General features: G+C 27.2%; 2 protein-coding genes across 13 annotated transcripts; both read right to left on the bottom strand.

The window, feature by feature from the left end:
- Positions 1–2,318: 2,318 nt before the first annotated feature.
- LOC114126703 (zinc finger protein 708-like) lies at positions 2,319–8,546 on the bottom strand. 12 transcript variants are annotated; one of them, XM_050201445.1, is made up of 11 exons: positions 8,034–8,539; positions 6,456–6,504; positions 6,076–6,264; positions 5,846–5,997; positions 4,439–4,548; positions 4,308–4,365; positions 3,854–3,902; positions 3,659–3,776; positions 3,535–3,586; positions 3,070–3,118; positions 2,319–3,003 (listed from the first exon to the last, which is right to left on the bottom strand). In XM_050201445.1, exons 2-11 carry the CDS (start codon positions 6,492–6,494, stop codon positions 2,875–2,877), a joined length of 945 nt encoding a protein of 314 aa, XP_050057402.1. In that variant the 5' UTR covers positions 6,495–6,504; positions 8,034–8,539; the 3' UTR covers positions 2,319–2,874. The 12 variants fall into 12 exon arrangements, with proteins under 12 accessions (XP_050057402.1, XP_050057401.1, XP_050057400.1 ...); XM_050201444.1 differs by lacking the exon at positions 5,846–5,997 and adding an exon at positions 4,667–4,818; XM_050201443.1 differs by lacking the exons at positions 4,308–4,365; positions 4,439–4,548 and adding exons at positions 5,487–5,544; positions 5,618–5,727 and having other exon boundaries at positions 5,846–6,264; positions 8,034–8,538.
- A 5,629-nt stretch (positions 8,547–14,175) lies between these two features.
- Positions 14,176–22,162, bottom strand: LOC114126680 (mitochondrial import receptor subunit TOM70-like). Its single transcript, XM_027990680.2, has 11 exons — positions 21,574–22,162; positions 21,032–21,299; positions 20,265–20,438; positions 19,992–20,199; positions 18,772–18,913; positions 18,405–18,621; positions 16,826–16,960; positions 16,505–16,729; positions 16,338–16,434; positions 16,132–16,255; positions 14,176–14,409 (listed from the first exon to the last, which is right to left on the bottom strand). The coding sequence occupies exons 2-11, from the start codon at positions 21,275–21,277 to the stop codon at positions 14,259–14,261; spliced, it is 1,719 nt and encodes a 572-aa protein (XP_027846481.1). The 5' UTR covers positions 21,278–21,299; positions 21,574–22,162; the 3' UTR covers positions 14,176–14,258.
- Positions 22,163–23,860: the final 1,698 nt, after the last annotated feature.

Below are 23,860 nucleotides of genomic sequence, written 5' to 3'. Positions count from 1 at the left end.
TTCTATTACCACAAAAGAAATGTATAAAGAAGCCGCGATTTGTATTAAAAAATGATAAACCTTAACATTTGACCTTATTTGCTGTATTCTCAAAATCTAAAAATAGTTGGTATGAATAATGGTTATATGGATTTTATTTAAATTATCTTAAAGGATAGCCCTTTCTTGATCATCATTAAATAAAAAGGTGTCTCTTTTCGATTATTACAGATCTTTTTAAATTTTGGTACAATTGAAACAAAAACATAAAAAAATGTTAATTCAATTAAATTTAGTTATATCCAAAAATATACTACATTAAATAGTAGGTAAACTGAATGATGTACACGATAATCATAATGAAAATATTATACTATTTATCCTATTTAATTTTTAATGATCAAAATTATTAGGTACTGTGCTATACTGCCATACTTTTAATAATTTTCATAGACTTGATATCATAGGCGTGTCCAAACCTTATTCGCAGGTCATGCACACCAGTGGCATATTCAGAGGGAGTCAGTGACACAATTATCGGGAGTGTCGTGTGTGCAATTCACAGGGGCCCCTAGCCTAAATCTCATATACGATATTCCTACTATAATCTGTATTATACACAATACACATGACGTTATATTATATTTGTTTCAATATAACAAATAATAATGTCTTAACTGTTTTGAATTCAGTGAATAATTCGAATTACGAGTACCTATGTGAGAAACCAGTGTACCTACCGTATAAGTATAATAGTACCTATACAGTAATAGCGGTATTAATGACTTTGTTGCCGTACAAAGAAGAAGAGTTATTTTTTTGTTTGATTATCTAAAAACCTCAGTAAGTAGGTTCCTGCACCTCACATCACCCCCTAAAAAAAAATTGGTTTAAGGATATGACCCCCAAAGCCAACCTCAGTGGTATCAAACATGCAATCATATAAATAATTTTATTTATTCCGTGGTAATATATATCATCTCATAATAACATTAGGTAGTTTAAATAAATTTAACAACATAGGTACGAGGTACCTAGTACCTACCTAATTGGTATTTTTTTAAACAGAGTTAGAAATATAAGATTATACAAATCGCAACGTTCATAAAATTTAATCTGCCATAAGCGGGATATACCCATAACAATATACATTTTTTTGTTGTCAAATTCAGCTTTTATAGGTAATCAAATTTATTACTTATTAGTTATTAAATATATATATTGTTATATAGATATAGATAATCGATTAAGAGGTCATCAGAAATTCAAAATACGTTACGCTAGTAATTGGGGTCGAGGTTCAGTACTTGCATTTTCGGAAATTTATTTTCTATGAAAAAAATTATTTATAGGTAATGTTAAATGTTAATGCGATTATTAATAGATATTAGATAATAAATAATACTGTCGGAAACGTCTTACTGAGTAGCAATTTTCATTATTTTGTTCATTATTTACATACCTAATATTAATTTTCCAATTCGAAATCCTAAAACTCCAATTTAACCAACAGAAACTAACGCAAAAGCTAATATTACGGACTGGAATGTTATTCCGGTACTGCTTTAAAGTTGAAAATCTAAATATAACACCCCAAAACGTAATGACACACAAAAAAACTTTCATAAATAAATCAATATCATAGGATTAATAAGTAGTAGGTACATTAATTATACTACACAAATGAAATTAATTACACACATTAATAAATTATTTTTATGAAAGATATTTTTATTTTTATTTATTAAAAAAAAAATTATGCATAAAAGTTATTGTTTGAAGAGATAATTTGTTTATAACAAATCGAGCAATGATTTCAGAAACAAGTAAAATTCTGGACAAACCTAACCCTACATATTATAACAGAAAAAATAATTGGTCAACAAAAACTAATTCGTTATATTTTCTTTGTCTAATTGCACCTAGGTACGCAATAAATAAATAAATCTGAAAGTAGGACATTTTAGTATCCCGAAAATGTCTGTGGATAACAGGATAGGAATAGAAAAAACAGATGTACAGTTAAAAATGGGACTTAGGTTCATCATACCTATATTTTAATAATGCTGCCATGTAATATCAATCAATATAACGATACAACTGTTTAAAATTGCAATAAATCATAGACTATAGTACTTACATTGATAAATGATGGACAGTTTTGTAAAATAGTAATTAAAATACAAAATATGTATCTATTTTAAATACTTTTTAAGCAAATTATTTTAATTATTTTTTTAATTTCTTATAATATCCATATTTAAAAACAAATAGTTTTTCTTTAGAATTCATATATTTTCAATTGAATAGTATGTAATAAAAAAAATGTAGAATAATAATCTTGTTAAATCAATCTATTTTTATAAATCGCTTATACTTATACCAAAAAAAAAAAAAAAAAAAATTCATATTCCTTGACAATGAAAACATAAAAGTAATTTATATAATATTATAGTAAGTTATATCAAATGAAACAGTACAATATGATTTAGTGTTCTGTTAAATTAATGTAAAATATGAGAGTTGAAAAATAAATGTTATAATATATTACTAACAAAATACAAATTAAATAATGGAGAAAAAACTAACTTCCTTTAACAATAACAACAAACAAAATAAGTATGCGACGTACCCACGCCTAAGTGTAACAATATTATTTTAACAAATTTTAAAACATATTAAGTATTGACTTAAGGTTAGGACCTAACTATGACTTAAAATTTCAATTAATAGAGAATGCACAATGTATACAAATTACAAGTATTAAAAAATAATTTAATAAGATATTAATCTTTTTTGATTTATTTATTATTTATAACATACATTTTAGAATATTAAGCATCGTACAATTTATAATTTTTAGTATAAATTATGACACCCTTGATAACTTAATGACTAATAACTATTTTTTGATGTTTTATTAAAATCTGTAAGCAATACAAAGCACTCATTAGATTGACTGTTATGTTTTTTCTCTGTATGAACTGCAGCATTATCATTTTTCAAATTTCTTAAATTTTGGACCTAAGTAAAAGAAAAATTATTTAAAAATCTATATTTATAATAGAAACAAAACAAAAATTTACAAACCTTAGAGTCTTTTTTATTTTTTTTAATCTTTTTTCTTTGATTTATCAAACTAAAAAAAGAAATATATAAATACATAGATAAATTATTATACATAACATTCTGTATACTAGGCTGCCTACAAACAAACACACCCATGAGAACGAATAGCAATGACTGATGTTGACTGATGCCTATGTAATAACTTATAAGTATCACTGTATAAAGTATGTAAAATTGGTGAGAGATGTGGGAGTTTAAATGCATTTTGATCACTATCCAGGTGTGTTATCTCGTAGACAGGAATATATCCAAGTTACATCTATACACATTAAAATCTTAATGGTCATTTAAATTTCAAAATCTTAAAATTCAATTTTTGCTCATTTGGTTCAAATATTTAAAATAAAATTAGATAATATTGAAAATTCTAATATAAAAAAAAATAGTACCTAACTAAATAAACAAATTGGCAATTTATATACTTACATTGATAAATACTCATTCTCTGAATTAATCTTAGAATTAATGCTAGTAGAAGCTAAATATACAAATAATATCATAAAATAAAAATTGTATTGTTATATTTAGGATTTTCAGTAAAAATACTAACCTCTGTTAAGTTTATTACAGTCTGAAAGCAATACAAAGCACTCATTCATTTGATTATGGAATCTATTCTCTGTATGAACTATGATATGATCATTTTCTAAATTACTTATATTTTGGTCCTATATAAGTAAAATAAATGATGAAAATACTATTATATGTACTAAAATTTGTATAGAAACAAAAGAAAAACTACAACCTTAGAATTTTTTTTGTTTTTTTTTATATTTTGTTTTCGGGTTTTCAATCTACAAAAAAAAAAAAAAAAAAAATTAGTAATACATATACAATAGTATATTATATCATGAGCTGTGTCTTCATAGGTACAACAATATCTGTAATTATTCAATTTTCAAAACCTCAATAGACAATTTATTATACTAGTATTAATATTTTTCAAATAAAATAAGCAACATAATAAATATTATTAGTATATAGTATATACTATATAATATAATTTTAAGATAATTATGAATACATTTACACATTTGAGAAAAACTCATTTTTTGACAAAGGAAAAATAGTAATCCTTAGCGATTCTATACAAGTATTCTAAAATAATAAAATGTCTATTTAATACTGTTTGTAAAATTAACTTTAATTATAACAAAAAATAGCAATTAAATAAACAAGTTTGTAGTTTATATACTTACATTGATGAACATTTATTGTCATTCTCTGAATTAATCTTAATATTATTTCTAGTAGAAACTAAACATAAATATATTATAATATCATAAAATGTATAAATGTAAATTTAAAACTTTTAGTATAAAATACTAACACTTGTTTGCTTTATGAATTATTTTTTTTTTATTGAAATCTTGAAGCAATACAAAACACTCATTTGTTTGATACTTTTCTTTTTCTTTAATGTGTTCATCGATTTTCAATCTACAAAAAAAAAAATAAAAAAAATTATATATTATATTACACGAATGTTATACTGTTATAAATAATTTTAAAATATAAGTGACAATAATAATTGTTGTAATAAATTTAAAAATATTACTGATGTTTATTTTGTGTATGTCTTGTAAGATTTCCATTAGTGGTGAATGACATTTCACATTGATTACATTTATATGATTTTTCATGAGAGTGTGTTCTACAGTGAATACGCAAATTATCATTTTTCTTAAATTTTCTGCCACAATGAATGCACTGGAAGCATTTTTCTCCAGTATAAGTACATAGGTGATTTTGCAAATTAAAATGGTCCCTATAGGATTTACTACAAACCTTACACTTATATGGTTTTTCACCTGTATGAATTCTAAGATGTCTAATTATATGATGTTTTTGAACAAATGATGCGTTACAAACATCACAGATAAAACATTTTTTTGAATCTTCTTTTTCTGTGTTTGTGATAGGTTGTTTTAGTTTTTTTGTTTTTTTTTATATTTTGTTTTCGGGTTTTCAATCTACAAAAAAAAAAAAAAAAAAAATTAGTAATACATATACAATAGTATATTATATCATGAGCTGTGTCTTCATAGGTACAACAATATCTGTAATTATTCAATTTTCAAAACCTCAATAGACAATTTATTATACTAGTATTAATATTTTTCAAATAAAATAAGCAACATAATAAATATTATTAGTATATAGTATATACTATATAATATAATTTTAAGATAATTATGAATACATTTACACATTTGAGAAAAACTCATTTTTTGACAAAGGAAAAATAGTAATCCTTAGCGATTCTATACAAGTATTCTAAAATAATAAAATGTCTATTTAATACTGTTTGTAAAATTAACTTTAATTATAACAAAAAATAGCAATTAAATAAACAAGTTTGTAGTTTATATACTTACATTGATGAACATTTATTGTCATTCTCTGAATTAATCTTAATATTATTTCTAGTAGAAACTAAACATAAATATATTATAATATCATAAAATGTATAAATGTAAATTTAAAACTTTTAGTATAAAATACTAACACTTGTTTGCTTTATGAATTATTTTTTTTTTATTGAAATCTTGAAGCAATACAAAACACTCATTTGTTTGATACTTTTCTTTTTCTTTAATGTGTTCATCGATTTTCAATCTACAAAAAAAAAAATAAAAAAAATTATATATTATATTACACGAATGTTATACTGTTATAAATAATTTTAAAATATAAGTGACAATAATAATTGTTGTAATAAATTTAAAAATATTACTGATGTTTATTTTGTGTATGTCTTGTAAGATTTCCATTAGTGGTGAATGACATTTCACATTGATTACATTTATATGATTTTTCATGAGAGTGTGTTCTACAGTGAATACGCAAATTATCATTTTTCTTAAATTTTCTGCCACAATGAATGCACTGGAAGCATTTTTCTCCAGTATAAGTACATAGGTGATTTTGCAAATTAAAATGGTCCCTATAGGATTTACTACAAACCTTACACTTATATGGTTTTTCACCTGTATGAATTCTAAGATGTCTAATTATATGATGTTTTTGAACAAATGATGCGTTACAAACATCACAGATAAAACATTTTTTTGAATCTTCTTTTTCTGTGTTTGTGATAGGTTGTTTTAGTTTTTTTGTTTTTTTTTTTGACATTTTTTCATCGTAAGCCATGGTCTAGAAAATAATGAAAAATACCTACATAGATAAGTATTCAAAAGACTTCGTGGAACATTCTAAATGAATATATATATTTATTTAGTGTATAGTTAACTATAATTATTATAGATAATATATAAAATAATATAGGTATCATATTATTTTTCATTTTAATTGGTCTGTAATGTATTTATTTAATAAAGACAAACCTCAATCTTTTTCTTTTGCTTCTTCCTTTTTTTTACCATTCTTTTTAATCTATACAATAAAACATTTATTAATTAGGTATTACTCAATTACATGATAATATAAAACAATATTTGTTGTTACCTATATCCCGTGGTGGATTTACGGGTGGGCATAGGGTCTGGACCCCCCCCCCCCATACACTGATATATATCTACATATATAGAATATTATAATGCATACATGGAGTCTGATCCCTAGTAAACATACATTAACACAATATAATATAACACAGGACCCCCCCCAGAAAATTTTTGAAAATCCGCCACTAGTTATATATTTATATTACATCATAATATAATAATAATCATAATAAGCAGTGGCGTATTTACGGGGGTGGTCTAGGGGTACTGGACTCCCCCCCTAAAAGAAAAAAACCGATACATATTCCTGCAGTATAGTTCATAAATAGGCATAGAAGTTGGTATTGTGTGTATTCTGATGATGATTTCCAAGTTACAGCTAAATATAATGTGTGATAAAGGCAATAGGTGTATAGTTATCTATCATAGTTAATATAAATTACATTATTATGTATAAACTGTGGACCCCCCCCCCAGAAAACTTTTGAAAATATGCTACTGACAATAAGAATACTTCTTTTTAAAAAATAATGATACATTTTGTAGGCACTTAATTAAATATATTAACTATGTTTTATAACTAAATAATATATTATATAATTGTGTATGTAGTGTAACAAATGTGCTAAGACATAATACAATATTATGTTGTTAATTTTTTTTCACTAAATCTTCATCTTATTTATTTATGTATTTTAATTTACAAAGAAATGTACATCGAAGTGGTAGGTATATTTAATAGTATTTCAAACACATGAGTGTAATAAATAATTTGAAAATTAATTATTGATCGACATATTATTAATTCTCGTCTCTAATATTAAAAGGAAAAAAATATTTAATTTATTTAATTGAGTACACAAAATATACAAAATATATGCTCTAACAATAAAACATTTCTAAGTTCTTCAAATAGGTAAGTATCATATGCAAAATAAAATTTGGTTTAATTAAATAATAAATGTAGATACTTAAAAAATGAAATATCCAACATAGACTGTGTAATGTTAAAAAATTTTTTAAGTGACTAAAAAATTTTTTCTGAGTAATAATTTCTTAAATATTTCCATTTTTTATTGTACCTACCTAGTACCTAGCCAAGTATTAATACTTAATATACATTCACATACAATATACCCAAAATTATATCTAAAAATTCTATCAGCTGATTTATTTAAGCCTAACTTACGTTTGTACTTGTACAACTGGTTTTCAAGATGAACAACTATACATCCGTATTCCGTAAGTCCGTTTTACAATCATAGTTTAATCATCGGTTACTGATTTTACCGGCCGAATTCGGCGGTTTAACCTTGGTTAACTAATTGTAATACGGGCCCCAAGTTATATAGATGTACAATAACAAGTAATTAACAACCATGGAATTAACCATATAATAAAGTATTCTATGATCTATACAAGTTTTACTTCATAAATACACAATACATTTTTACTTACTTAGTTCATAATAAATGTTCATCAATCGAGCATTGATTTATTTTTTAAATTATACTATAAACTTTGAATTATAAAAAAATTACAACGCCTTCTTACACTGTATTAATATTGTATCTACTTAATAAAATAATATTTTTAAATAGGTAGCGTTAGAATTTTATCAATAATAGAAGATAGTTGAGACGTAATTTTAAATCATTAAATTACTCTAATAATCAATTCGCTGAATTGGTTAATAATTAAATAAAGTAATAAATGAAACGAGAATGAATTTGAAAATTGTAAATGGATTCTTGGGAGTTTGAGTTTTAATTTATTAATAGAATTTTATTGATGGCAAAAACTACTATATTATTATCTATTTGGTTTTGGACGTTTTGGTATATCTGGTTTAACCTGGTCCATAGACTACGCAAAAGTGCATGGCCTTGGAAGATAAAATCAGACAATTCTACCTTGTTAGTGTCCCGCCAATTGTGGCGAAAACGCTTTCAAGTTGATCAAAGCTGATCGAACCGTCGAGGTCATGCCAGTTATGTAAGAAGTTATTATATTATTTAATATTTAACAATACTCATTAATCATGAATGATGAATCAAAATAAAGATTTAAAAACAATAAAGTCATTACAGTTCATTATGGTCTTAGATATTTTTAGCCTTTTGTCTCGATAAGCGAAAGTATTCTACATGGTCGTCGGTGCCCGGTGATAGTGGGGGGAGTTGTTGAAACTTATCTTCCGAGCCCGCGTAGAATTAATTTACTGACTATAATTAATATATTATATTGAATATATTCGTTATAAATTATATTATGCTCACAGAAAATTGTCATCGGAAATCCGAAATATTAATAAAAGATTAACCGCAGCTGATTAGAGAAAATTTTGATAATGAAAAAAAAAATGTTAAAATCATTTAACATTTTACTGTAGTGCTAAATTGTTATAAAAATGGTACCTATCTGTCATCAATTGTTACTGATACTATTATTTTTTTATGAACTCAAAGCGCCAATTGTTACCATTTTACTGACCGTGTAGTTGTTAATAAAATACCTATAACTACCGCTAACACCGCCAAATGCACATAACCAGCACAGTGGCGTAGCCAGGGGGGGAGGGCTGAGGGGGCTGCAGCCCCCCCCCCCCGAAAAGTTAAGAAAATTGATTACTATTTTTATTGTTTTTTTTAAATAAATAATTTATTGTATATTACTAAACCACCGCTGTGTAAAAAATTGATCAGCCCCCCCCCCCCGAAAAAAAATCCTGGCTACGCCACTGAACCAGCATTAGGCGAAATTAATGAAATACGACTGGATTTTAACTCTCGTGCTTATTTAAATAATATAATAACGTACTGCTGTCATAGTGTCATTACTCATTATCGAATATCGATGTACGATGTACCTACTCTGATTCTCAATATAGTCGCAAACTGTGACTCGCCGACATTATAATTTATAGTCTGTCCCTACTCCCTTAGATCATAACATACAGTATCAGGGTTGAATTTGACCGGACTGCAGGTCCGCGATCGCGGGCTGGGCTTCTGGCTAGTTTGAGCCTTTAGACTTCATATTATTCATACTTAAAAAAATATAAATCATCATTGTTTTAGTACCTAACTGACAACTGTAGGTATTTAAACATTTTTAAAGGATCCTTATTGATTTTATATTCATAAAATAAATTAATATTAGGTCTCGTTTTGGTTAAATAGACAAGTGCTTTTATTAAAAAAATATTATGATATTAAAAATATTATAATTTACTACGCTGTATTCGTAAATTGTTCGTAATAAAATTTCGTTTATTTTATTCTACGTTAATTATTGGTCGGGTCGAAATTACGTCGAAATATGGGTAAGTATTTACGTATATTTATATTACATCTACTTGAGAATTTGAAATCGGTCAGACCATATTCTTTTTTGATGATCGAACCAGTGGCATGCAAGCGCGGATCCAAAGGGTGGGCCCGGGCCCACCCACAATTTTCAAAAACAATCATTTTAATTTTGAATATTGGCATTTAAGTTGTTATTTTAGAATTTTTTTTATAAGTTATAAAATTTATTTTATCGAATTTATTATACATATACATTATGTATTTATCAATCGTGCATGGAGAGTAACAAAACAATATTATATTCTACATTCAATCATAATTTTTCTGTATTATCTTTTGTGGTTAAATTTAAGGGCCCACCCAAAAAAATTTTACTGGATCCGCGCCTGGTGGCATGGTGAAGTGGTCAATCAATTTTTTTTAATAAAATAATTCGAGTGCAGATACTAATGCTTAGTGGTATAGGTAAACTAAAATCTTTGCTCCTATTATATGTTAAACATATAGCTTGCCTTGACACTGGGTTAAATTTATACGTTGATGTTTGGATAAACATTTATACACGTAATATGTAAGGCGTAACTGGATAAAAATTCAATTTATAATTTATAATTAGTATATTTTAACGTGCTATACACAATACACGAAAGCAGCTACAACTTAAACTGTGGATCGGAAGATCCCTCACCGGCCCCGCATCCTCGTCAATCATAACCACACATTTCTATATAGAAAGTTTAGTAGGTATAGATCACAGACATAAAATATTTTATTAGAATTTTATGTCTGTGGTGATTTGAAAAATTAAACTTTTTTAGTGAGTTTTTCCGCATATTTTGACATTAAAACAAGCTTGTTTTAAAATTTTAATTGCATATTTCATCTTTTATAGTGTATATATTTCGATTTTTTTTTTTTTTGATTTTTTAGACATTTTTAAATAGATACTATTGTCTATTATGATGTAAAAAAAAGATAGGTACTTGTAGGAATAAAATAAATAAACCGTTTTTCCAAATAATATGGTCTTAGAGCTTATATCAATAATCGGGGAAATAAAATAGGTACGTAAACTAAGATAAAAAAATATCAGTTACGGCCATCATTGAACATTGACATTACTTCATTATTGTCAAAAAATTAAAAAAATTTTTTTTTTTACTAATTTTTCTATGAATATTTAAGATTTTTAACGCATGTTTAATTGGTTCTTAATACATATGAATAGGTGCTCTAATAATAATATTTTATGTTGTACAATACCACAATGCTGAATACACACAGGCACACATCATTACTTTCTTCATTTAAATTAGACTTAGGAACAAAGTTAAGTCGAACAAATTGTTATAAATTATTTTATTTATAAATAATAATTTTATTCTACTTATATGTATTATTTAAAGACTTAAAGTGTACCTGTATAAAATATTAAATTGTTTTCTATAATTTTCATTATCATAGGTAATATTAATATTAATGTGTGTTTTTTTTTCCATTGTATTTAATTTTTATCCTACCTAATTAAATATAAAAATTAACAAGTAAATAGTGGAGTTAATAATTTTATTTTTAGTATAACTTAAGGGCTCTTTGATCTGATTGCAGAATAGGCTTTTTGACACCAGTCCGACCCTGTACAATATTATGTAAATGATCTAGTATTCTAGTCTGTTAACTGTTCGCTCCACGATCTTAGATTAGGTTAGGTCCAGTCTGTGACAGTAAACGGTAAAAAAGTCCGAACGAAAAATAATTTAAAAAAAATACATTATTAGGTACATACATAATTAATAATAATCAAAGAAGTCGATCAACTATTATTTTAAAATTACTCATATAGTTGTACATTAATTAAATATTTAAATTATTACATTAGAACACAGATTATTTCTACTCTCTACTCATTTTCCGTACCTAACCATAATTGTGATATCAATATATCATTGTGTATAAAACTGTACATAGTAAAAGCAATTAAAACATATTATTTGATAAAATTACTATTTAATAATTAGGTACCTACCTAATTAATTAAATTTTAATTTAATAGTTAATGTATATTTAAACAATTTATTCTCGGACTTTTTTTCTCAATATCGTCTGTGATATAGTATTGGACATGAATAGGTCTATAGATACCTACCTATATAATAAATTAATAACGAGATCTGATTTGCAATAGGTATATTATACCTACTCACTATTGACACTATAAAAAGCATTAGGGGTTATAGCAGAGCCGGTCTTAGACTTACAAAAAAAGGTCTTTACTACAGGCCTCATCTGGCTCATCAAAAAAAATGTTCCCCAGGCTTCGCTCCATCCTAAGGCTCTGAGTTGTAGGAAATAACGTATGGCACGTATAAGCATTGAATAACCGTGAATGGATGTTGAAGTGAAATAAGTAAACAATGAAAACATTTTCTAAGTGTTTTTTAAATAAAAAATAAGCCAAGTTCAAATGACTGAAATTTAACCTTGACTGACATGAACGTGAAGGTACTCGTCCTATGTCTGTTGAGCGCATACTGTGTTTCGGCACTCAATCGTGTATTTGTTTTGAACGGTACGCGTCACGCGAAGAAATAACACCATTTACCGAAAAAAAAGAATAAAAGTATTTATTGATAATAAAAGATGATCTGCATACAATTTAAACGAGGTTCCGCACATTAACACTATACTCTATATTAGGACTGTCTTAAACTCTTAACACTACTGAAAAGGCGTCCATCGACAGGCCGGGCTCGAAATTCATCCAAAATGCTTGTCTTAGCAAATTCCTTACTGTCCGGTCTGCTCGCTGAGCGACCAGTTTATGGAATTCTTATACATAACAAAAAACTTATAAGTAATCTATACTCTATACTCCTATATAACAGGAGTTCCTAACATATCTAACAAATTGCGTTTGGAAGTCTTATCTCATGCTACGTCGGATTGTATCCCAAATCTGATATATAATTTGAAATTTCTCCATTTCATTATTCTGTAGGATTTTTACCTATTTTAAATTTTTAAGATCTAAATGGTTTCCGACTCGGATTTGCTTATGCCTACATCTGGTTATAAGTATTTGAACGTTCAAGTTAAACTAGTTAAAGCCAACATCGCAGTACCTACCTACACGGCTACATGATATAAATATATTATGAGGGCGCATATAGCATAGAAACTATCTGGTACCAATGTGTTAATACATCAGTTTATCAAATACCAACTATATAGGTACTTAAATTATGATTTATGCCACGATATTCATTAAATTAATTCAGATATACGATATATCTTGGTCCTAGTGGTGGTAAAAATTGGGGAAACCAGAAACGATTTCACCAAGATTCGAAATAATAATCTTTGTTCAGTATTATTTTTAGTAAATATTATTCAACACATAAGTAAAGACGTAAATTAGGTGCCAAGTGTACATCCTATACTATTGACAACTATGGTAAGCATTGTTGGAGTCCATTAAATTCAGAGCCGTGTCAAGTAATTCAGCGCTCCGGGGCAAATTTCATTTAAGACTGCAAGTAGCATATCAAGCGCAAATAAAGGCGCTCCCTTATTTTTACAAAATTAAGGCACCTACCCGGGGGTAATTGCCCTCTTTGCTCCCCCTTAACACGGCTCTGAATTTAAATTACAAGAGATAAATAATAATAATCAACAAAGTAAGACCACTAAGACCTTATATGTTAATGCTACACATTTTAGTTAGAATAACTTGTTGTTATACATCTAATAAAAAAAAAAAAGAATGATTATCACATTTGAAATGTACAATTTAACAATTTATGACGAAATTGCGATGATTTATAAACAAAATAATCTCGTTACCTTGGTACTTGGAGCAAAATGTATTTTGTTCATCTTCACCTTTTCAATCTATGCTGTTCCCCCTCTTATCCAATTAAAATGTTAAGGGTATATTGCTTATGTAAAACAAAGAACATAGGTAATATACATATGTTTAAATTATTTGAAGTATAATTTAAAATTTTTACCAAGTTAACGGTTCATAAAATTAGTAGTCAAAACATTTTATATATATACATTACTAGTCAATACTCAATTTTATTACTCTTATAAATTCATAATCAATTAAGTTTATAAATTTATAGTCATGTGAAGATGTACTATGATTAATTTTACAAAATATTCACTGCAGAATAGATACTCAAAGTATTCAATGAAAAATAATTATTAAACAATGCATTATTATCTACATAAATATTTGAAAAAGTTCAATAACTGAATCATTAATAAATTAAAAACTGATATTCTTTAAAAAAAAAAAAAAACTAAAGCTCTTTATTTTATTGAATAATGATTATAAAGAAGTAAAGGAAAAATTATTTTCAAATGATTATAGTTGAGGAGTTAATCCCAAACGCTTAACTACTGCTAATTGTGCCCTTGCTGAATCTCTCAATGAAAATATATGTAACAATTCCTTTTCAGACTTGGATAAAGGTACTGCTTTTTCTAAACATTCGACTGCTTCTTCTAATTTTCCTCTGCAACAGTAACAATAAACTTATCATTTTTATATTTATATAAACAACGGGTTCCCTTTTTTAATATATGTGGTAAATTGTAATTAATTAATAAAAATAATTAATAATGATGAATTATGAGAATCAATACTATTAAGTGTGCTATCTACTACTATAATTTATAATATGTTTATTGTGTGAATAATAATGATTGCAAAATAATCATAAATAAAATTAATGATAAAAAACAAGGCAATAATTTTATATTATTAAATTTATAATGTAAGTATTTTAATAATTATACAACCTACAAGCAAACATGCTGTAGACTAACAAAAATTAGTTAACTGGTCATAATGACAGTGTGGCCTTTAGGAATGTGCAGAATCAGAGTGTTCCCTAGCTGAACAGAGTATAGATAATCATTAAAAATCATACATAAATTCTTACTACATTTTAAGATTCATTAGTAATTAAAATTATGACGACATCAATAATAATCTTACATTAGGTATAGACAAGTCTGATACCACAAATAACTGTTTTAAAATGGTTATAGCTATCAAGTGACTCAGTATTTATGTGATAAAATCAAAAATCTATTCTGTGATCTATTTGAAATAGTTTTGAACATTAAAGCAAGTTATATTTTCTATGTAAACTAAACAGATTAGTGTAGCAAAAAATTAATGTTGTAATGATTTTTAAGAAAACAATGAATATAATAATAAACAAAATAAATAAATAAAGTATAAACAAATATTTTTGAGCATATTAAAAAATAATCATTTCTGCCATTTTTTTAGCCTTATCATTTTTAAAATGTTAAAGTTACAAAGTTACATAGATAATCAAAAACAAATCCATTTTAAAAGTATTAAATAGGTTTTGTTCTCAGAATAACTAATAACATTAGTATCATACATTACTTTATAAATTCATAAAACTGTGGCTTGGCGAAGTGCAGTGGCTGAAATTAATCACGCATTGTGGTTAAGAGTAAGCAACGGCCCCTGCCACTAGTACTCGGATGGGTGACCATCTGGGTACGTAGTGCGCAAAACCCTTGCCACACATACACGTGTTCCTAACCGACCGTACCAACCGTAAAACACAACCTATCCAACCAACCCTTACCCCTACCACAGTTCTTAACCCCTACAACAGCTAATGGCCTTAGTCACCGGGCTTAAGTTCAATAAAAAAAAAAAAATAAAAAAAATTCATAAAAATATTTGTAGATACTTTAAAAATGTAAGTAAAGTCGCGGCCAAATGAATGTGCGGTTGGTGGCTCCGCCTACTTTTTCCGGCGGCTAATGAGAACTCATAATTTTAGGTAACGTTCACACATAAATAGTGCGTGATTTTCAAATTCATTTTGAATAAAACAATTTTTTTCTAGCATATTACTACGTAAAGGCAGGCTTCCTTTGTGTTAGGTTTGTGTTAAAAGTTTATATGGTTATTGTATCAAATACGATGATACGATTACTTTATTTTCAAATATACCGCCAACAGCTGTACTATTCAGTGTGACATTGCCTAGCGGTGGGCGGAGCCACCAACCGCACATTCATTTAGCCGTGACTATAGTATATTATACTTCTAAATCTATTGTAGACAGCATTACATACTAATACTTCCATAATTACTGAAAGTATCTTACATTATATTTATATGAAAAATGCTTCAAACAATTTTAATTAGAGATAAATAAGCATAATTTTTAATAATATCTTACGTTTGAATATAAAGTGTTCCCAATGTTTCATAAGCATAATCACATTTTGGGTCAACTTTTATTGCTTGTTGGAGGAAGGTAAATGCTTCGTTGATTGAACTTTTCCACGATAATACAACCAAAGCTAAAAAAATGTGTATATTTGATAGTTAGTGTTGTATGTTGTATGACATTCTAACATTTTAAGAATTTTAAAATTTATAAACCTCTGTGTACTAATAAAGTAGCATTTTCTGGATAAATTTCATACACCTTTTTGAATAATAAATCTGCCTCTTCATATGCTCCCTTTTCTGTTAAAGCCTTCATCAAATACATAATTTAAAAAATTGATTACTAAACTAAAAAAAAATAACTTTTGATTGATTTTTACTTGTGCATATAGAGTATAGCTTTCAACATAATCAGGGTATTTAATAACAAATCCTTTTAACTTGTTTAAAAATTTTTCAGTGTCCAATACATTTGACATGTGTTTTGCATGAAGATATTGAGCATAACAACATTGAACATTTGATAAAATAAACGTAGGATTCAATTCTACAGCCCGTTTAAATTCTTCAACTGCTTTCTCGCTATTCATTTCTAGTAAATAAATCTAAAAACAAACATAGTCTCATCAGTCATCACTCATCATAAAATATATGTATATTTCATACATTTATTACTAATTTAATTTTATAATAATTATTACTTGAGCTCTGTGGTGAAATACTTCAGAACAATTTGGATCAATACTTTCTGCGCGTTTTAAATCTTCAAAAGATTTTTCTACTTGTTCTTGTTGATGGTAAACAGATGATCTTTTGATTAAAGAATTAATCACCAACTATTAGCAAAGAACATAAGATAAGTATAATAGTCTAAACAATTTATAGTAAGTTATAAAAATATAGGTTAGTTTGTTACATTATTACACAGGATTAAATATTTTACGTTATTTATACTTTAAAAAGAAATATAAATAATTTATACCTTGTATTAAACTGTCTGGTTTTATAATAATTTAAATTATAAAAAATATATATTTAGTCAGTTAATCCTATGATCAGTGATCTAATTAGAGATTTTTATAAAACATAATGTAATATATATATATATATATTAATGCTATACAGGCCGTTGGGGCCTTTAGCATGCTTCCACCAAGTCTCTCCATCCATTTCGGTCTATCACGTCATCTAGTTGTTAGTTGACGACATCTTAAATATCTTTCTTCACCCTGTCTAACCATTAAACCATCTCTGACGAAGTCTTGATCTTGGTCGTATTTTTGGGGGATTTTATGTAAAGACATTTCTTGTAAGAATCAGCAGCTCGCCAAACATGATTAGCCCACTCCAGACATTTTGATTTCAGAAATAGTCTAATATTCAGTTTGCTAAATAACATTTCCAGATTTTCATTTTTTCTGCTCTCATATTCACCATTTAGAAGTCAAGCAGGTCCGTGAATTTTCCTTTCAAAAGTGAGTAGTTTTTCTTCATCTCCCTGTATTGTTGACCACGTTTTACATGCATACATTACTATTGGACGCAGAAAAGAAGTGTGTATACAGTTTCTCTTATGTACTTTTGGATTATAGTCTAGAGATGAATATCTTATTCATGGCAAAATATGCTTTATTTGGACTATTTATTCTCAGTTGGATTTCATTTTGCATATTATTTTTGGTGTTTATATTGACTCCAGGGTATTTAAATTCATCTACTTGTTCAAAGGAGTAAGGTTCCACTTTTAGTGCTGTTTTATTTACTGAGTGTCAAGTCATTATTAGGTACAGTTTTTTCTTCATTTATAGTAAGGTTCATTCTGTGACTGAACTCTATTAATTCCTCTGCGGCCTTAACTACATTGTCTTCTTTATCGCCTAATATTATAATATTGTCAGCGCACGCAAGCATTACATTTTTTAATAAAACTGTATTGTTCACCTAATCTGTTTTTTCGCTTTACTCAAAATCTAAATTAGATAAATGTGGATATTCAAAATACTATCCAATACAGGGGTCAGCAACCTTTTTGGTGTGAGAGGCCAAAAAATTTAAAAAAAATTTCACGGGCCATACACTTTATTTTATTTATAGTTTATCAACTAACATAAATACATAATGTGGTATTTCATATTTTTATACTAATTATAAATTGTAATCACTTTACGACACCTGATCTAATATAAACAAATATTTTGATACTAAACAGTAATTAATAAGATCAAACATTGATCAAACTATAATTAAATAAGAATCACTAAATATAGTTTAATTGTATACCTTATTAGGAACTCCTGGGGTTTCTATAACAGTTGTAAGATGTTCGACCCCGGTCACATAGTTACCACGTAGTATAGAAAAAGTAGCAAGCAAATTTAATGCCAAAGTTCTTCGAATTAAACTATTATCAGTCTTCTTCAATTCTTCTTTACAAGCATCCTCAATTTTTTCATAGTTTTTATCTTTGATACATTTTAATGCTAACTCCAAACCAGTACTAAATAAGTTCAACAAAAAAGAAACATTAAAAATTATTATTATAATTTGAAGAGAATAATGCTGTATATTAATATAACTTTTTATAAATATTAAATAATAGTAAGAGGAAAGGGATAAATTGAGCAAGAATAATTTAAAATAAACTCACTTTATTTCCGATTTCATTAATGATTGCGGAAATTCATCATTAAATGGATCTTCACTAAATGATTTCATATAATTTTCAATGAATATTTTAGTGGGCAAATTAAAAACATTGTGTTTTGTGTACTCTTCTAAGTTCTTTTTGCCTATATGAACATTAAAATATTATAATCAAATACAATAAAATATAATTAGACTATTATTGCTAAAATAACTCAAAATATTTATAATACTGACGTCGTCTGACACATTATCAGGACTATGGGACTATAAAAAAAATATAATTTTTAATTATATAGAATAAAGGTTTTACAGGAATTAGAAAAAATAAATCTGGATGAGTAAATAAGTTCTAGATGAGAAACTAAATAAATATACCATGTAAAAAGATAGAAACAATGTTAATTTTTTTTTTTTTTAATGATATTCCTCGAAAATGTTTTCTTTTTAAAAATAAAATTTCTAAACTATATAGGCTACAGGTGCGCTTCTAGGACTACATTTTCATATGAGCAACAGTAGATTTTTAATTAGGTTTTAACTGTGAATAATATATTCCTAATTTCCTACCCCTAATCAAAAATTCTTTTTAACAAAATATTTATGCTTATAGCTTCTACAAATACCTTAAATATTAGCAGTAGGTACATTATATATGTAGCTTAAAATATTTATAATATTAATTAATAATTATAATAGGTAGGCGATGATAGGTATGTACTGATTGAGATTTTGATGTATTTCTTTCAATTGTTTTTTTAGCTTTGTGTTTAAAAAAATAGAGTTGTAGTTCATCGTAAATTATCATTATAATTTATTAAATGATAAAACATCTTAACTTGTATAAAAATTACATTTTTAAAATAAGGGACACCAGAAATTTTGGTACGGGCAGCTGCCCACCTTGCTCATACGTTAGAACTGCCACTGATAGGCTATGGCTTTAACTTGTATAATATGTTAATTTGATAGATGATTGATGGTCAGAGAACTTAAGCTGTTAATCTCCCCTCAGATCCACTATTAAACATTTAAAAAGCAGAAACAAGACTAACTCTTCACTAAGATTATAGTCAGTAATTCATTATTTCATTCCCAAATGAAGTTAGGATTTTTCAACAAACAATTTGTTTTTTATTAAAATGTGAGTTTTTAAGTTTTTAAGTTTTTAAATTTAGTTTTAAGTCATCTATGACAATGCCTAAAATTTTAAAACATACTTACCCAAACTTTTTATCACACTGTCCGCAAACATAATATCAGATTGATTTTTAAACTCGTCCAACATTACTACAGCTGTTATATCTTCTAAAGCTAGCTTAAAATTTCCTAATTCTGTAAGTGCTCTAGCTCTTCGGGATAATGCTTTTTTGTATGATGGTACTAATTCTAAGGCCTTGTCACAGTCAGCCACACAATTCTCATTATTGTTCTAAAAATAATTTAAGAAATTGTATGAAATAATTGTTAACCAATTAAAAAGTAATTATTCAATACCAATTTACTGTAAGCAGCAGCTCGGTTTTGATATACAGTGGACAACAATCCTTTCTCAGACTGTGGACACATTGATAAGGCTTGAGTGTAAAAAGTAATGGCTGCATCATAATTTTGTTTAGAAAACTCTGCATTTCCTTGTTTTTTAAATTCTTCAACTTGTTCAGTAAGAGTCTACAAGAATACAATTGATTAAAAATTACATAAAAAAACAAAATATTTCAATAATTAATAACTGTTATTAACTGTAATGCACCATTCCTATAGTAAGAAATAAATTATATATACCTATGGTACAATCACTACGAGTATAAATATATTTATTCTATACATCTGTAACAATTACGGATTGAGAGTAACAGAATGACCACTATTAACAATTTGATTACAAAAAAGTAGATGGTTGAATGATTTTTAATTTTTTTTCTTCTTAAATCAAATAACCTATTAAAATAAAATATTATAACTGGAGAAATTAACATTTTAGATTTTATATGATTTTTTATGAACAATTTTAGAATATATTTTTATATATGAAAAATAGTATTCTCTTATGTACAAAATATGCTTTAATATGCAAAATAAATTTTCCCCTATGAACTATATGATGAATAAATAGTTCACTTTTTTCACCCTTGTAAAACTGCTTACCAATAAAAATACGTAAAAATCTAAAGATCCTCTATATAATAATAATAAACATAATCAGTAGGATGATATTCTGTATTGTATGTTAAAAGTGTAGATAATATTGTTAATAGACCAACCGGTTTATGAATTTTCACTGTGTTGCAATCAATACCATTTGACTCGAGCGGCTTTTGGACAACATTGTTTCCTTCAATGTCACGATGTTTGATTGTCGGCTCGTGAGGTAGCTGTTTCTTACCATTCGATTTTGAGTAAAAATAATAAGTCGCACCCAAGCCTACCGCAAAACATGGCACGCAGACGGCCAAACTAAATTTCCAGTTGGATAGGAAACTGAATGATGATTGAGTGGAATCTGACATGGCTTTAATACGAAACGACTTCCTAAAGATACCACTCAAATTATTTTACCACACTGAACACATGTTTGACGACTTAAAATTTATCAAGCAGCCACTGCGGTGCACACGATTATTAAAATTTTGGATAACAAAAGTAGGTGTGTAATATTTATTTTTAACAAAACAATGATAAAATCAATAAATTATAAATGTACACGAATAAAACAACATACAACCCCAAAAGTAATCGAGTACTGACGCGGCGGCAATAATCATAAAAATTTTAATTGCTCTAAACTAAAGTAATAAATTATTACCGAACTGAAGACGAAAATGTGTTAGCCGAGTGGCAACAGCAGCACCACGAGTCACGACCACAGTGAACTACAGCAATACACTCTTATCAGCGGCTCACGTCGAAATATTGATAATGAAAATCACGATGTAGAGAAGAGATAACTCTCGGCAGTCGGCTTGGTCAAAAGAAAAAAAGTGGCTTATTTTTCGATGAAAATTTTATAGTTTAATTAGTTTAAATAACAAGCTTCGAAGGCCGGTTGAATGACAACATAATAATAATAGCAATTATAGTCACTAATTCGCTATGTAATTATGTATTATATCGTAATGAATAAATAAATAAATATTGTATTTGAGATGAAAAATACCTATGTGTGCCTATGCATATTTTACTGATATTTGAAAGAAATATTTTACCGTAAAGTATTCAGAATTCATATTGCTTATCAGTTTATCACATTAGCTTATGAAATATTTCATTAGACTGCTTAGAAGTTGACAGTTGAAAATTATAGCAATCCTATATTACAATTAACAGTTTACAAATCATTAATCATTACATAAGTATTAATTTCAATATGTCCCTAATTTCAGGACCGCTCAAATTTAACTGGTCTATAATAAAACAATTAATATACTCAGAATTTTAAAATACAAACATTGATCATATATATGTCACAAAGATGAAGAGAATATAACACAAAATTGGAAATCAAAAAAACACACTGAACTAATTAATAACTAAATAACATTCATAAATTTTTAAAAAATGGTAATGATAAAAATGAAATAAAAACAAACAACATACAGCCTAAAAATAAAGTTTATGACATATTTTCTATGTATAAAATAAAACAAGGGAAAATTTTCTCAGTAATGGAAAGTGTCGTCTGTCTAACACATAATTTAAATATCAATGATCCGAAAAACAATGGAAATATTGTACAAATAATAGGTATCAAACTAAAACTATACAAAGAAAAATAAAACGCTGAGACCAACGTATCCCATGACAAAATATTAAATAATTATTTATTTTGTCATGAATATACCTATCTTAAAATTCGTGCTAGACGCGCGACTCGGACAACGAGTATCTTTTATCTAACGCGTGTTTAATACGTCCCGGACACAATATTATGTTATTAGTTATCAGATAAATCCAAAATACCGCGTAAATTTGAATTATTGATTATAATTATTTTATATTTTTATTTATGAATTGTATAGTAAATTGAATATGAATTCAAATAATGAGAAGTATAAGGTATTTTCATAAATTGTTTAATAATACCTACTCAACTGTATAAAATGAACTATAGTATTTTATTTTGATTAGGTATTGCTGTGATTTTTATATTTATATCGTATGCATACTCTTGTTATACAGCTCACAACAAAGCATTTATTATTTATTTTATATTAATAGTGTTAATATCCTATGTACTCGGTAATTTCCTAAGTTATTAATTTTAGCGTTTGGCCAAATGATAATCTAATCTAATTGTACTTACACTAGCCTCGACTTTGATTTATTTGGAAACGATAGGGTACCGGAATATAAGGTAACAAATGATGATTTCAAAAATGGAAAGGACGGTATATAAAGTTGAGTCGGTGCATAAATATATTAAATGAAAAAAACGTTAAATATTAGATACACAAATATGAATGGGGGGGGGGCACATACTGTCTAACCTTAACGTTAACATAAGAAAATTTGATAATAAGATAAAATACATGGACTGACAACATTACGTGTTCGCAACGGCTTGAATAATGGACTGCGACGTACAACTGATATGACAGCGACCCAAGTATGCAGCGAAAAAGCTTACGGTGACGAGCAATACGTGCGCCGTTAAGATACAGGACGAACGAATGAACTCGCGGAGGCGAATAATACGCTCGTCACTAGCGATCGTGGTATATGTCGACGAGCAAAAAAAGTCGACGGCGACGAGTGGCGATAAGGGCAAAGGCACACGCGAACACTCACGTATATCTACGTATAAGATAAAAAAAATTGTTATTTGCACCGAATTAAAAAAAAACGGGGGAACGAATGACGGACAAAAAACCATGCGAAAGTGAGAGAAAAAAAATGTGTTGTTCGAATTTCGTAACGGAACAAAAAAAACGTGATACTAAAAATTACGCACACACAATCAGCCGTGATAAAAAAAACCATGTGTCGTTTGGTACAACGTACGGTCACCCGAGGACAGCTTTGTAACCCAAAAATAAAAATATTTCAGAAAAAAAAAATTATATTTATAAATTTATTTCTTACTTTTTTTAAAT

Source organism: Aphis gossypii, chromosome 2 (genome assembly GCF_020184175.1).
Source record: "Aphis gossypii isolate Hap1 chromosome 2, ASM2018417v2, whole genome shotgun sequence".
Taxonomy (NCBI): Eukaryota; Metazoa; Arthropoda; class Insecta; order Hemiptera; family Aphididae; genus Aphis; species Aphis gossypii.
Note: the sequence above shows the minus strand (reverse complement) of the source record. Positions and strands in the feature narration are given on the sequence as shown.